Source organism: Taeniopygia guttata, chromosome 2 (genome assembly GCF_048771995.1).
Source record: "Taeniopygia guttata chromosome 2, bTaeGut7.mat, whole genome shotgun sequence".
NCBI classification, from domain to species: domain Eukaryota; kingdom Metazoa; phylum Chordata; class Aves; order Passeriformes; family Estrildidae; genus Taeniopygia; species Taeniopygia guttata.
In genome coordinates, this window is record NC_133026.1 from 118,015,376 (window position 1) to 118,031,446 (window position 16,071).

At 39.3% G+C, this 16,071-nt stretch overlaps 1 protein-coding gene across 1 annotated transcript in view; it reads right to left on the reverse strand.

The window, feature by feature from the left end:
- CPA6 (carboxypeptidase A6) overlaps window positions 1-7,729 on the reverse strand; it is an 83,438-nt gene extending 75,709 nt beyond the window's left edge. Inside the window, exon 1 of the mRNA XM_012571992.5 lies at window positions 7,394-7,729. Coding sequence (XP_012427446.4) covers window positions 7,394-7,479 — 86 coding nt within the window. The 5' untranslated portion in view covers window positions 7,480-7,729. The remainder of the gene's footprint in view (window positions 1-7,393) is intronic.
- Between the last annotated feature and the right edge of the window lie 8,342 nt (window positions 7,730-16,071).

Consider the following 16,071-nt stretch of genomic DNA (forward strand, 5'->3'; position numbering starts at 1 on the left):
GTCCCGAGGTGGGCTCTCATGAGACAGGAGTATATGGGCAGAATCACCTCCCCTGACCTGCTGGCCATGCTTCTGTTTGTGCAGCCCAGGATATGTTTGGCTTTCTGGTCTTTGAATGCCCAGAATTTATTTTTAATCTCAACTAAAAAGGGCATTTTTTTTTTATCTCTGAGTTAACCATGAGATGCTGCTAACTGTATCATTACTATTCTGAAGATATTTGAAATACAGTATGATATAAGAAACAGTAATTTTTTCTTACAATAATTTTACTAAAATAAACCCCCTACAAACTCATTTTCAAGGTCCTGCTGTGGTAGTATCCTCTGTATCCCTGCCTTACCTGAGCTGCAGAACATAAAGAAAAGAAAAACTGTTTTGATTTGGTAGGATATATCTGTTTTTTTCCATGGCTGTATTTAAGCAATCTAGAACATCTTCTCTTTGGAAAATGCTGTTTAGTGTATTGTTTTGTTAGGTAACTTTATGGTGTGGATGCCCTTTAAATAAATAGACTGTAAGTCCCATTGTTCCCCAGAGGAAGAGGAGGCTCAGCAGAGCATTGTTCTCCAGAGCATTCAGTCAGCACAGGCAGACACAGAAAGAATGAGTTCATACTCCTTGTCCACTGCTGGATTCCAGCTCCCACCCTATCCTCCTAATTTGGCAAGTTCAAGGTACAAAATAATTTTAAAAATGGAATTTATTGTCCCCATCTATTTGTTGGTCTGAATATATTTTCAATTCAGAGTACTTTGGCTTATCTACCCACAGTTCCCTTCCATAAAATGCAGTTTTGGAGTTTTCTTTGAAGATATTTTCCTGAAAATCACTGTCTGTTTAAGGTCTAATGCTGATCTGATATACTGGGGTGCAAATTAGTAGCACCCTTGAAATTCACACACATTTTGCTGTAATACCAACATCAAATCAGAACCATTAACTTTGTACCCATATGTAGAGTCATGTGAACAAAACCTTTAAATCAGAATCATAATTAACTGAAAAAAAAAATAGAATTAGGCTTAATTGTCTCCAGATAGACTGTAAGTCCCAGTTCTTGCAAATCTGAGGCCAGGAAAAAATATGAGTGTTTTACCCAGAGTAGAGTTTTCAGAGAGAGGTCTAATGTATAGCCGTAATTATTGGTTCTCCTTTTCCAACTAGACCTGCTTATTGTAAATAGGATGGAGAGCATGACTTTCACTTGTTTTCTGCATGAAAAACAATACTGATAACATAAATATGTAAGTTAGGTGGACAGGGGGCAGTAACAATGCTGTTTCTTTTAAATTATATTCTATTTTTATTTTGTATTGAGAAAAATTATTTTAATCTCCTGCCTGAGAGCAAAACAAATTGTATTGCCTGAGCAGTAAAAATACTGATTGTTGACCTCCACTGCTGGCCTCAGTTTTTAGTGCTATATGCAAGCCCAAAGAGATGCCTGATATATGATCGATATACCTGCTTATTTCTCAACTTTTGCATGAACATTATGCACACAGTGCCCTCTTAAATACTATGTTCTACCACAGAAGAGTGAGTGCAGTTTCTATTATGTATGAAGTAAAATTAAGGAGGACATATAAGCAAAGAGCAATTCTGCAAAACAGAGTTTACCTCCAGGAGAATGGTGAGAGATGATTGATGGTGTCCATTCACCTTCAGCTGGCTACAACAATAAATGTTTCCTACAGCATTTTTAACCACGTAAGGCCACTTCAGATGTGTGGATGACATTTTTACAGGTATTAGAATTACAGGAGAAGAGACTTTGGGATCCTGTTTATCATGCAGTGTGGGATACAGTCCTATGCAGTGTATGAAGCTAAGGGCTCCCTATAAAATGCCAGCAGTGTATTCAAGAAAAGCAGATTTTTAATCTGCCTTTTTCAAATTCACTCCTTTCAGAACTGTGAGTTTCCTTCTGGGCTAAAAGTAGGTTCCACTGTCTTTTAAGTGAATTGCTCACATATTTTAGATTCTTATTTTCTTTAATAATAATAAAAAATTAATATATATGTAATTTATATAGTGTCTGTCCCCTGTTAAGCACTTAGTAAGTCCTGTACAATATGTTCACATTTGAGAACTTCATTTTAAGGAGCCTATGCATGTGAACTCACAGGAGCAGCATCTGCAAGGATAGTGTAGAAGTGGGAGCTTTGGAGTTCACTGTAACTACTACCAGAAGCTCTGGGAAAAGCTATATTTCTTTTCCTGCTTAGTTTCATGAGAAAATAAAGCTGGTGTATCCAAAGGATCTCAGTGTATCTGCCTGAGGGTCTAAGTAGATTTTGTATGTGAATTCCTTATTTTTAAAAGTATCTTTTTCTAAGCACCTCTTAGATGTACCGCAGTTGGTCTTTTTTTTTTTTTCCCAGAAAATAATTGCTAGATGCTACCCTGAACATGAATTTTCTTTAATAATAGACTACATTCCCATTTGTAACATACACACTTCAAAAAATGAGGAAAGTGTGTTTATTGGAATTTCTTTTTCACTTCCAAAAGAATAATTCTTACTGAAAGGCCATAGGTTGCATATAAGGTAGGAAACCTAGGACAGGTTCAAAGCTCCTTAGTATGGGTGCAAGCTTTGCCCATGTCTTGATATTTTATATCTTACCTTACTTTCCATGCTTGTTCCCCCCCATCTTCTCCAGCTGCAAAGGTCAGAAGCCACAGCACCAGGCAATGGTGGCCCAGTTTGGATAAGTATGGGAACCAGGCTCACATGGTGACATGTGCCTGTTTATCAGTTTAGACACAGCCATAATAAACTGGGAACCTCCTTGGCTGGCATGCACTTTACCTATGTAGGGAGGGTGTGTGTACTCTTCCAATTATTTTGAAAAAGAAATTTAAAGTGGGAAAGAAAGAGCAACTGAAACACTTTGTATTTTTCACTTATAATGAGGAGAGCAAAAAAACTTGTAAAAGGTAAATTTATCATGCTTGGACATAAAGGAGAAAAATAATCAAAAATTGATTTTTTTCCTATAGGATGACATAAATATTGTGCAGGGGAATATCAGGTAATGAGAAAGCACATCATTAGAGCTGAGGTGTTGGAACAAGAATTGGTAAGTGGTCCCAAAGCTGTTGTGAATTTCACTGATCTGTGCTGGTTTTAGGAATTAGTGGTGTTTGATTACAGAATTATTGGTTATTTTAAGAAAAAAATATTTAAATTATTTTCGCCTCTTAGAAGCTCCCTGACAACATCCAGAGAAGCACTAAGTTTGGTTTTAATCTGAATGAATATAATTACCTTCCCTCTCATGCTGTTGGTGTGCTTTCCAAATGCTTTTTTTGCCAGTTGTGTTCATGACATTTTATTTTTACTTGGGGGTGGGGAGGGAGAGTTGAGCACCAGGGAGAAAGAACTTGTTTTAAATAACAGAGCTTTTAGTCTCTGATTAAAACATTTGGAAAAAATCTGCAGAGGGAATAGCACAGGAGGAGTTCCTTTTCACTTCTCAATTCCCTCAGCAACTAATTTTTGCTACACTCCCATGTGTTTTTTCCATGAGACAGAACAATTGCCAGCCATTGTGAGTAAGGTACCGTGGGATCAGAGGTACTTAGTTATGGTATGCAGGGGTATTAATGGGCATTAAAATACCTGAAATTTGCTGAATGCTCTCAGATTTTATATCTGTCCTCTACATGAACAGTTGGTTTATACAGTTTTCTGGATGCCATGTCCCAATAGCTACAGCACATTGCATCTTGGATTATAGAACACTTCTTTACTGTTCTGTTTCCACCTCCACATGACTCCCAGGTTATTTTATGTGGTTGTTACACAGTAAGCATGTACCATAGCCTTTATCTGACCAAGAGAAATTATAATTATCTGCAGTTCTGGGTCTTCAGTGGGTCTGAAGGATAACATTTTGGAGGAGTTATCATTTTGATCCAATATTTAAAAAGACCCAAATCTTGCAACAAAAACCTTAGAGGAAAACTGGACAAGTTATTTCAGCCTTTGCCTGTGCTTGGTAATCTGCAAGTCAGAGAAGAGGCCAGATGAGGAACACTTCTGAAAAGGCTTTGGAAGAACAAAAAGTGGGGGAGAAATCGGAGGCTACATGCTGAGCCACCATGCACAGGTGGAGGTAGATGAACTGAAATAAAAAGATCATAGTAGTGATTTTTAAAGAACAAATAAGAGAGATATTTTCTACTCTAAGAAATCTTGACCTGATAATGGGAATCTCCTTCTTCATACGATTCCAAAGAGTAGGAAGATTGGTGCATTTGGTAAAAAACCCTCACAAACCTCCATCTGCTCCAGCAGACTTCTCTGTAAAGCTATCAAAAGGTCCCTACTAGATTAATTTTACATCTCCTGCTTCCTGTAACTGGAAGAAACAGTGAATAACTAATCTCTGTCTACTAGGTCCACGTGACTCAAAGTTTTTAGACATCTCTGAAGGCCTAAATTGTTTCCACTGGAGACCAAAGAGTTTTAATTTGCTTGGTTATTTCAGGAACTTAAACCATTCCCATGTATTTGGTTATCCTTACTGCTCCTGTGTGAACTTCTTGTAATTGCCTCCTGAAAAATCTCCTTGAATATTCCACATCTAATCTATCCAAGCCCTGACGTGTGAGTTTGTCTCCCGCTTATCCACTTCCCCTGGAGTCTTTGGACAGAACATACAAATGCAGGAAGGAAAAAAATGTATAGTGTGAGTACAGTTTTGAATTTGCTGTTGGGTGGCTGATTAGCAGTGCCTTCTAGAGAGCTCCTCTTGAGTTCCTTCAGGTTGAACTCCTGCGTATTGTGTGAGGCAGAAGGCAAATACAACTGTCCCTCAGTCTTTCCAAGAGCTCTGAGTTCTTCTTCCTCTTTGCCGAGACTCCCCAAATATTTGCTGACTTCCCAAAGGTATCTAGAACACATTTTCTTAAAGATGTGTCCATGTGGCATACTTGGCCTGCTTGCCATAGTTTGGAGAAATGTGCACTTCCAGTTAGTTCATTGTCTTGGTCTGAGTCCTCAGCTAAAGAGTTACAATTACGTGTGCGTCCAAGTGCTGACCTAAGTTTAAGAGAAATGTTTCCATTGCTTTTTTTTTTTTTCCCCTTTTCATTCTTTTGCCCTAATTATACTAATGCCTTTTCCCTTTATGGTACAGCTTCTCACACAATAGAAATTACTAGGATTCACAGATGTTTCTTGGCACAAAAAGAAGTCAGTTTGATAGGACACCCCTTTTCGTGGTGAACATTAGCAAACTATTCACCTCCTAATTTGCTTTCTCAAAAAACTTTACCAAATTTTTTCCCTTTGAGTGACAGTCAGGTTCAGTAGTAATGGCAATTCTTGCTCAACTGCTTCTAATCAATGGCACACAGAGAAGAATTTAAATGATCCTGCCCAGGACACTGTGATGATGACAGATGGACAAGATATATTTGTAATTCTGTAGAAACCTCCATGCCATTTCAAATTAACTTTCCATCATCTTTTATTGACACAAATAATGCCAGGATAGTAGAAATGGAAAATATTAGTAGAAGGGGGAAAATATTAGTAAAGTAGAAAAAATATTAGCTTGTTTTTCCAGTTTGTGTTACACATGTGGTACACATTCTGGTTTCTGTTTCAAATATTGACCACATTCTCAGCAAAGCTTGTAAATGTATCTTGGCCCCCTACTACAATTGCCTATTGAGTAAGAGGTCTTGTAATTAACTGAAGTTGGGTGTTTTTTTTTTTTTTTTTTTTTTTTTTTAATTTGGGCCAGTGATTTTCTTGTCCAACTTTTGGAAGCTGATGAGAAGTCTCATTTTTTTTGGAGTAGAGTCTATGCAAAAGCTTCTAAAACAAAGATCAACTAAGGAGAATTTGGATGGGTCTTTCACATGTCACCTTGGGAATATGAAATTCTGAAACAAGAAAATTATTTTTAAAACTTTGAACAAAATTGTTGAGTTACATTAATGAGTTACAAATAAAACCAGCTGACATTTGAATGTGTGAGAACTACTCTAAATCAAATAGAATAACATGAATTTTTATTCTATTTGAACCAACTTGATTATAGTTGATGATGTCACTTAAACTTAGAGGATAGTAAAATGTGTATTTTGACATTTAGTCAAAATTAGTAGATAACTTATGTGATTAATATTCAGAAAAATTTAAGCACCAGCAATGACAATGTGTTATTCATCTCCTTGTCATCTGGAAACAAACTAAATGCTATCTTGAATTTAAATTCAAGACCATGGAGACCATGCCTGTGCTATGGGCTCCAGACAGAGAGAACAGAGCTGTTGCACAAAACCTACAGCGGGACCCTGGCTTTAAAGAACAGTTTAGTTTTCTGTCCTGCTGCTTTTTGGCACTGTCAGGAGCATTCCTGACTGTGGTGGTCTGTTTGATTTCACAGGGCAGACAGATACTGGAGTGTGAGCAACTGAACAGAGATGGCAAGACAGCTGTCAAGTGTTTAACTATTTTCTATCACTAATAGTGACTCGGGGTGAATGGCTTCATATCACATTACCAAATCCTTGAAGCTTAAGGAATGTTTTTTTAAACTTCATTTTAGAAGGGGAATCTCTATGCTTGGCTTGGCTACTCCAACAAAATAAAAATAATAATACAGCTCTTACTTCCACAGAGAGGTGTGCTTATCCTGATGAATTTGCTGGTCACTTTGAAAGAATTTTATATTGTATATTGACACATGCCACGGGCTTCTAATGCTCCTATATTTGCCTGCCTTTTCATTTGCATCATAAACTTATTATGTTAAATACTTACTAGAAACAAAGTCTTTAGTGGGTCAAAGAACATACACTTTGGAAGCAAGTTCACTTTTTACTACAGCTTAGTTCAATCTTTCCCTTTGTAACACAAATTTGAACTGCCGTTGGAACAAAAAGAAAAGTCTAGTTTGAAATGCACGTGAAAGTTTTAGTCTCCACTTGCTGACAGTAGAGTTCCTTTATTCCTTGAACTTCTTATGTATGCATTCCCTAATATGACCGCACAGTGTACAACATTTTAGAAACAATTTTAGGTTCCCGTATAATTGTATCCTAAGGGAAATACAGATCTTCATTCATTTCAGAGCACGGTAGAACCTCAAAACCGTGTATTTCCCCCCTGTATAATCGCAATTCCCTTTTCCACGCGGACACTCAAACTTTTTCCCCAGCGTAGCGTCCTTCCTTTAGCTAGCAGAGACTCGCGGCACCTTTTTCACGAGCTGCATGCTACAACTGCCAGCAAACAAACTCCCGAGCAGGTCGGCGGCGGGAGGGGCGCCCGAACACGCGGACCCAGCCGGCTCCGGCCAGCGGTGCGGAGGGAGCGCGGCCGCGGAGCTGCGCGGCGGGCGGAGCGGGGCGCGGGCGGACTTACCCGGCGTAGCGGCCGCGGTGGCCGCGGAGCGGTAGCGCAGCCTGGAGGCAGAGCAGACAAAGGGGCAGGAGCCCGCGGAGCGGCATCGTGCGGGGCCGCGCCGGCACCCCCGGCACAGCCACCCCCGGCACAGCCACCCTCGGCACCGCCACCCCCGGCACCGCCGACGCGCCCGCCCCAGGTGCGGCTGGTGCCGCACACACAAAGCCGGGGCCGGAGCGGGGAGCAGCGGGGCGCTCGGAGGTGCCGCTGGCGGCCAGCGGCGAGGGCAGAAGCCGGGGGAGGACGCCCGTCGGCCGCCGCCCCGCCGCGCCTGGGCACGGGGATGGGGATGGGGATGGGGATGGGGATGGGGACGGGACGGGGACGGGGCTGGGCGGGGAGGCGCCCGCCCGCCCGCCGGGGAGGGCCGGGGGTGCGGGGGGTGCGGGGGGTGCGCGGCCCCGCCCGGGGGGAGCCCGGGGGCCGGCAGGGGCCGGGCGGTGGTGAGCAGCCCCCCGCGGGCACCGCGGCTCCGTCGGGACGAGGGATGCGGCTGGGTGGGCTTCGGCTGCAGGTGCGGCGAGGCGGCCGGGCAAGGGCTGCTTAACGCACAGTCAGTGGCAGCGGGGGATTATCGACGAGGTTTCCCCGGCTGGGCAAGAGCTGAGGCTGATGAGAGGGCAGAGACACACTCCTATGAAACAGAGTGCTAGAGAGTCCATTAGGAACCAAAAAGTGGGATTTCAGTTTACTGGCGTGGTCAAAATCTCTTGTCTGAGTAGTGAGAATGGAAGAGACACTGATACAATAGAATGAATTAAAAGCCCGGCATGATTTTAAAACTGGACTTTAGCTGTCTCTTCCACACTGGTGAGGATGAAAGATCCATGTAAAGATAAGCCATTGGAGCTTCAAGAATAACAAGGAAAATGGGGAAATTTTGTTGCAAAGAATTGTAGTTTATAGAAAACACATGGAGTACCTGTTCAAAGAAAATATGGGTAAAAATCCAATGCCAATATGGAATAAATGGATAGCCCCTTGATACCTTTATGTTACATTTACTAAAAAGGAGCAAAACGTGTTTCAAACCCAACTGATTCTCAGCCTCTGAGAGCAAAACGTGCGGGCTATAGACAAATAAAACCAGCTGATATTTGAACGTGTGAGAACTCCTCTAAATCCCTGTTAATGTTTCAGAAACACAGGGAGCCTTTTGAAAAAGGACTGTATTAAACCACACACACTTTGTATTCTCTGGCTGAAAGGCAAACAAGCATTTTCCTTTGTCTCTTTTTCATACTGGCAGCAAATCTGACAGTAGTTGTATGATAAAGTCTGGAGGTGGAAAAGACTTTGTCCAAGGCAGGATTATTCTCTTTGGTCTGGTTATTGGTGTTCTCGCTCTTGAGCTTCCCATCCCCCAATAACATGCCCCACTTAAAATCTCAAATTTATTTCTGGTGAGAATATGCAGAGGTGAATGTTTGTATGTGCTTACATGCTGTACATCTCTTGTTGAAAACACCTTCCATTAACTACAGGCAAGCCCCCAGAACTGTTCTGTGAATCTTCAGTCTTATAACAAATGCAGCTTCAACTTTACAAACATGTATTTAATAAAAGTTCTGCTCTCTGTTCAGAGCTGACTTCAAAAGTAGAGTTAAGCAACTGACTTTTGGAGGGCATGAGTATGATATTAAAGGAAAACCCACTGCTTTATTACACATTTACTTTTCTTACTGTGTATCCTTGCTACACCTGAAGTGCATCAGTAATACACTAATTTATTTAAAATTTAAAAAAATTGTAGTTTGGCTATTGTTCTAAAGTATTTGCTTTCCAGATGAAAACCTGCCTCTATTTGAGTTAGTAAGAATTTTACTTTTGGCATCTGATTGTAGAATAGTTTGGCTATTATTCTAAAAATTTTGCTTTCAAGAGAAAACTTGGCTCCATTTGTATTAGGGAGAATGTAATTATGGGCTTCTGTGGCTCTAGGTTTGAGTCTTAAATCCTGCCTTCCTGCAACATTCCCTGAAAATAAAATGCAAGAATGTAATTAAAGAAGGAAAAGGAATTAAAGCACCAAAACCAAAGAGTGAAGGAAAGTAACACAATGGGAAATAAATACTCAAAAAAAAAAAAAGTTGTCGTTACCTTTGTTAATATGTACTACTTCTGGCAGTTTAAAATACATTTAACTATAATTTCAAAGTACACTTTTAGAGCTGTGGAGAAGCTGAAGATAGAAATAGTTCAAAAATACAGAAAAGGGTTTTAAGGGAGATAGGGATAGTGAGGTGAATACGGGTCCATTGGTGTCTCTTTGATCCATTCAGTTTAAGTTGTACTGTGTTACAAGGCATACTGGAGGGAGGGCTGGAATTCTGTAATGCTGGCACCTAGGGAAGGATTCAAACACTGTAGTTGAGCCTAGAAGTTACACATGTGGTAAGTCTACTTTCCTGACAAGATGGGGATATCAAACTTGCATCCAGCTAAGCAAACGATTTGAGACAAAGAAAATCAGCGTTTCTTTTCCTTCTCTTCTTGGAACAGAAAAGAGAAATTGCCAACACCAAGGGCAGCTTGGTAGTGATAACAGCTTTGGATGGAACAGAAGAGAGCAAACTGAGATATAGTTTCCCTCTTAATGAATTGAGTTGTGAGATTTATCACAGCGTCCTACGCTTTATAAGGAACACAGGCTGCTGAAACAGAAGCAGTTCTACACCGTGTGGAAACAAGAAAGGCTTCATTTAAAGTGAGTGGGCAGGCAGCCTACATTTGGTACCTAGACTTTAGAACATGCCACTAATTGGGAAGGACAGAAAAAGGGCATTAGCTTCTTATAAGCATGTTTTATAGCTTTGAGTTGTCCCAGCTCTCACCTTCATTAGAAGGTTGCATTGGCTTGAATAAACAATCCTTATTGCACATTTGTTAGAGACATAACAGTTCAGAAACAGGAGTTTAAAAGAAGTTTCTATTTTCTAGTTTAAATCATACCCATTAATGATAAACTATAATAAGCGTATTCATGCTGGCATTTTCTCTGTTATAGCTAATTAAAAAAATATTGAATTTGATTGAGTGCAATGTCCTTTTCCAGATCTGGTCTCCATTTCTTTTAACTCCCACAGAGAACTTGTCAGATGAAGGACAGTGAAAGTGGCCCTGCTGATTATGTTCTAGATTAGGTTTTTGGTCTAAAAGAATGAATGTGAGAAAATCCATGCATGAGTGCCACGACTGGTTAGCCTTAACTAACCACTCTATGTGGTCAGGAGTGTTACAGTAGCAACAGAGAGCTGATAACCTGAGAACTTCCCACTCCTAGGGGTTGGTTATTCACGTTGTGCTGGGATTTACACTATGAGAGACAGGCTGCTGTTGATACCTGAGACAGTACTGTTACAATAAACTGGTGTTTGGCATTACCTCAGAGGGTATTCAGATGTAATTTTCTTACTAAAATTAAGTACAAATATAATTAGATGGACTTTAGAAGTACAAGTATCTTGAACTTGCATTTAAGAATCTTGACATTCTGTCTTCAGCTTACTTGGGGATGATGCATTACCATAACTGAAAAATTTTATTTGAATTTGTGTCAATGGCGCTGAACTTTTATAAAATGGTTAAATTAAGTGAAAGTATGGAACAATTGCACTTAGAGAATTTCTGTCTTCTGCTATTATTCTGTTATTCTGCAGGAGGACAGGAATACAGGTTAAATATTCTTTTCTTTTTTGTAGAATTGAGGGACATTTAAATATGAGTTTGCTTTAGAAGCAGCTTAAGGAAAATAGGTGTATAATAGACTATTCAGCAACAGATCAACCCTCCATAGAAGCCTTTAGGAACCATACTGATAAATAACATCAGAGCACAGTATTCCAAACCTGGTAAATCCATTCCTTAGTATAGTTTTAGTGTTGGAAAGACTGCTATACTTTTGTTCCTAGGTTTCTTTATATGTATGGAATTCTTAGAGCTAACCATAGGAGAAAAATATCTTTAAAGGCTCTGCAGCAGGCACCCGCATGAGGAAAAGCTTGTTCTGTCTTGAGAGTCTGCCTTAAGACACATGTGGCAACATGGTTTCAAACTTCTTGGACAAGCATTCTGAAAAAAAAAAACATTGCTTATGACAAATAACAAGTGTATATAACTGGATAAAGGAATTGCAGTGTCTAGACTTCATCTCAGATGTCTCTACCCCTGCTAACACACATAAAGAAACAATATAAAAATATTCCCTATATTGAATTTACAGGATTTTTATTTGAGTGAAAATACGGCCCTTTATTAAGCAAGTGATTCCTCTATCTTTTCTGTTCTGATTAAAATTTTGGGCTCAGGAAATATGAGAATGTCAATTAAAAAATTTCTTGTGCCTCCTACACAAATCATGTGTATTTTTTTTCTGTACAAATGATTTGTGTGTAGTAACACATTGCTCATTTCTCCATCCTTCTCTGAACTTCTGTACTTTACAGTAGTTGAAGACCTCAGCTTTCCTCTAACTTCATGTAACCAGTATTTTGGAGTGGTTTTGCAGGTGGGCACACTAAGATGTGCGGAGGCTGGATAATTTGTCCCAAGAGTAAGAGCAAGTCTTTAGCAACTCTAAGTCTAGCATATGGATTTCATGACTATAACCACTCAAACATATGGAATTTGTCAATTTGTATTTGATTGTGCTTCTAATTTAAAAGGCAAACATTTTAGTTCCCAGAGTCTCAAACTTGTCTTAGTGTACTTGGGCTTAGATACGGTCTCACTTGTTTGCTCCAAGGATAGGTGACATATTCACAATGAAAGATTTTATGTCATAAAATCACAGAATCATAGAATCATCGAGGTTGGAAAACACCAATGAGCTTGGAAAACATCAACAAGTCCAACCATTAACTGAACACTTGCAACTACATTGTAGGTTCAATATCTAGTTTTAAAATACACATTATTTGCAATAATTGGAGACCCAGTAATTAGTTTTTACGATGCTGAGAAGAAAGAAAAATGATAGCAATGTTTATTTTTAAACACTGCTAGAAATCTTCCAAATCAGCACTGCTCTATAGCAGCTACTGCCCATGAAAGATGGCAGGTGCCAAAAATTTATTTATAACAATTGGCATTTGCCATATATACACATGTGAAAATTAAGAAGGAAAGGGTACTTCTGACTCCCCAGGCAACTCCTGTATGCAGACATTCTGCAGTGAACTATTATTATATCTTCTGGGAGGAAAGGGAGCATTATGTATAATATCGTACTGGAGGTAGGTGAAGCAGAAACTATGGAGTGGTTAATTTATCTGTCAGCTGCACTGGCATGAAAAATGGCTTTCCTCCTCCTCCTCCCTTTCTCACCCTTAACATTGCCTCATAATTATCAGGTCATTTTACCATCTGTGCCTGGAATGATATTTTGATTGTCCTCCTTCAAATTTGGATGCCTCAATAGCTTGAAACTATATAATTAGGTGGTATGTACTTCAGAGCTTTATGCAACTTGAATGCTGAAAAATGCTGAAAAGACTGGAAAATATGAATGGTGAAATACACTGGTATTACAGAATTCTATCAGTCCTGAAACATTAAAAAGCCAAGGAATAAGATCTAGGTCTGGTGAAATATGTCAGAAGAGGAAAACAAGGGGAACCCCAAAAGCATATTTAATGCAAACATCCTTGGGTCTTACAAGCAGACACCACTACAGCGAGATCATACCATCTATCTGTCAACAACTCCTAAAAAAATGGATGCATGTGAGCTAGGCTATGAGAGGGAATTGTTTGAGTTGGGAAATAGAGAATTTCCAGAGCCCTGAGGGCTCTTCTGTCCCTGCCTGCACCTTCCCAGGGCTCCTCAGCTCTGCCCACAGTCCAGGGCCCCATGTCAGCCACTGCCCCAGTGATGCAACAGCAGAGCTCCAGCTCCCCACAGCCCTGCCTGGCCATGGGCCCCTACAAACCAGACTCACATAGCAGCAGGACCTTCCAGGTACCAGAGGTTGCATTGCAGCCGTAAGTATGGAGATACAATGCCATAAAGTAATCTGAACTCAAACCCTCATATTTGTGATTAACACCTCACTTGAGTTTTACAGCCACTGAGTTATTTTGACCAATATTATACTGACTTAACAAGAGTTTACAAGATTTTGATTCAGGAAAGAACTTCATAATGAGAATTTCATCATTTCATCATTTCATCATTTGATGGAAGTTGTGGGGATCCATATATTTTCACTGAAAGGTCATCTCTTGTAATGTTCTGTTGGGGGGGGTCCTTCCATTAAATGGGATACTTTAAACATACCCATTTAATTTAAACACTTTAAAGAGCAACCTGTAAAACTCTTTGTGAAGAGAAATATGGAAAATAGTTTGTTTAAAGAAAAAAAAATATTGCTGACGATGGCCATTAATGTTTTCATCCAGGGCTCACCAAGCATTGTTTTCACCTGTTATCCATGTTGGTAATGCTGTTTCACAGATCATGACAATGCAGGAAGGACACATGAATCAGTGAAAGAACATTTTAGATTACACTTTAGCTTTTTATCTTTGTCATTGGTAGGCAGAGTTATCTGAATGTGATGTCTAAGCTAGTCCTTAAAGTACATGATCTGAATGCAGCATCTCTTCTTCCTTTTAGAGCAAGTACCCAGTGTTTTATAACTCAGGTAGCACAGAGTCTTCACGCATTGCTCTCTTAAATGTGATGATTTCAGGCACGACAGCAGTGGCTGAGACAAATATGTGCAATTTTCTTTTGCTTTATTTTTCCTTGGACTGATAAGAATTCCCTTCATAATTACACACCCCACTCACACCCTGCCAGTGTAAAAATGTTCTTATCTTTTGATAGGCTATTCCACTGTTGGAGAAACAAAAAACCCCAACCTGGAAGCAATATATTATGAAGAAAAAAGTGGTTTCAGTAGCTATGTTACTGTCCAAAGAGGTTAGCATACGAAAACAGAGCAGGAGCAGACAAGCAGAAAATACCTTTACCCATTAGGAGCCTGTTAAACTGTTTTTCTTCCCTGAGTAGTCAGTCAGCGATGTCAACTTGTTAACCAAGTGATGACTTTCTCTGTTGTTTCTTAACACTATTAAAAGTGTTTCACATATCATCCTCCAATCTCTGTGTGACTGTAGAAGGGAGATAATCCTTTGTGGTAACATTTAGCTCAGCTGTACGTGCAGCTGTATTAGGTAAGTCCTACTAAGTAAAAAAACCTCAATTCAGATTCATTATCAGCTCAATTATTCTATTATCAATTATTAATTATCTTGCTAAACTCTAAATATTTGTCTGTTTCTTTGTTTTTCCAGCCTAGATAGCGTCCTGCTTTCCTGCCCACAACTTGTGACTGACATACCAGAGAAGCAATAAACATTTTTGAATCTGGGCTCCATAGAGCAAAAACTTTCCTTATTCTAAGACAATAAAAAAGAGCTTTGGAACCTTTTCCCTGGAAATGAACTACAATTTTCTGCCCTCTATTAATGCAAAACTCAGTAGTGAAGATCCATATGAACTGTCAAGTATACTTTTTCTAAGTAACATCTTCATTAATATGAAAGTATTTTGGTGTAATACCATAGTGCATTCTGTCATGCAGCTATCACTGGATATAAACAAGTGACTAAATCTGGAATATTGTTTTTCAAAGAAAATATAAAATTAATCTGCATATACTTTAGTCAAATTTTGTCAAATTGGTTGATATGTCTGATAGAAATAGACACCCCATGCACCATGGAAACTGTTTCCATAGCAAAAAAAATCTCTTAGCTCAGAGACTGTTCTTCTGGATTAAATCCAAGGATTTAAACTGATAATCTAGAGCTTTCTCGAGCAGCTAGAAAGGTCAATACTTAGGAGGAAATTGCCACACAGCACTCTGAAGGTGGTACCATCCCACCACTGGAATATATTCTTTGCCTCAAGAACAAGAGAAGTGCCACAATGTTTCCTTTAATTTCACACATCTTTGACATCCCAAATGCCAACAGGCATTTAAAGGAAGTGGCATATTCTGCCAGTATCTTCAGCCACCTGCCAGAAATACAGATAATTGATGTCATAATTGTCTTCCTCTGTAATGCCTCTAAAAAACCAGTTTTCTGCAGAGAGACTACTTTTGACCCCTCTAGTGAGGGTAGAGAAAGTAAAAAGCATAAATCAAGATCTTTCACAATAGACACACCCTTACTGTTTGAAAGCTGATTAAGAAAGAATCATGGAGTCTTAAATATTTGTGGATCGGTATATTAATAAAGCACACTGATTAGGATTTGTTAAGGGTCAAATGAAAAATATATGTTATTTTCTAAACACCTTTCTATTAAAAGAAAATAAAAACTGTATTCAATTGAATAACCTTTGAGAATAATTTATTTTATGGCCTGAAGACATCATTCAATGATTTCTATTTCCCAGGAAATAGGACAGTACTGCCTAAAACTTCATCCTGGTTCAGCAGTGAAATAGATGCAGTGATTAAAAAGGAAAAAAAGCAATACATAACAAGAAAAAAAGGCAAATATGGATACATGTGGATACATGTATTATGTATTCCATAAATTCCGAGTTGTAAGAGGATTTAAAAACATCAGGAAGAAATTAATGACTGGCAAGCCTAAGAACAAAAGGGTTTAAATACATTG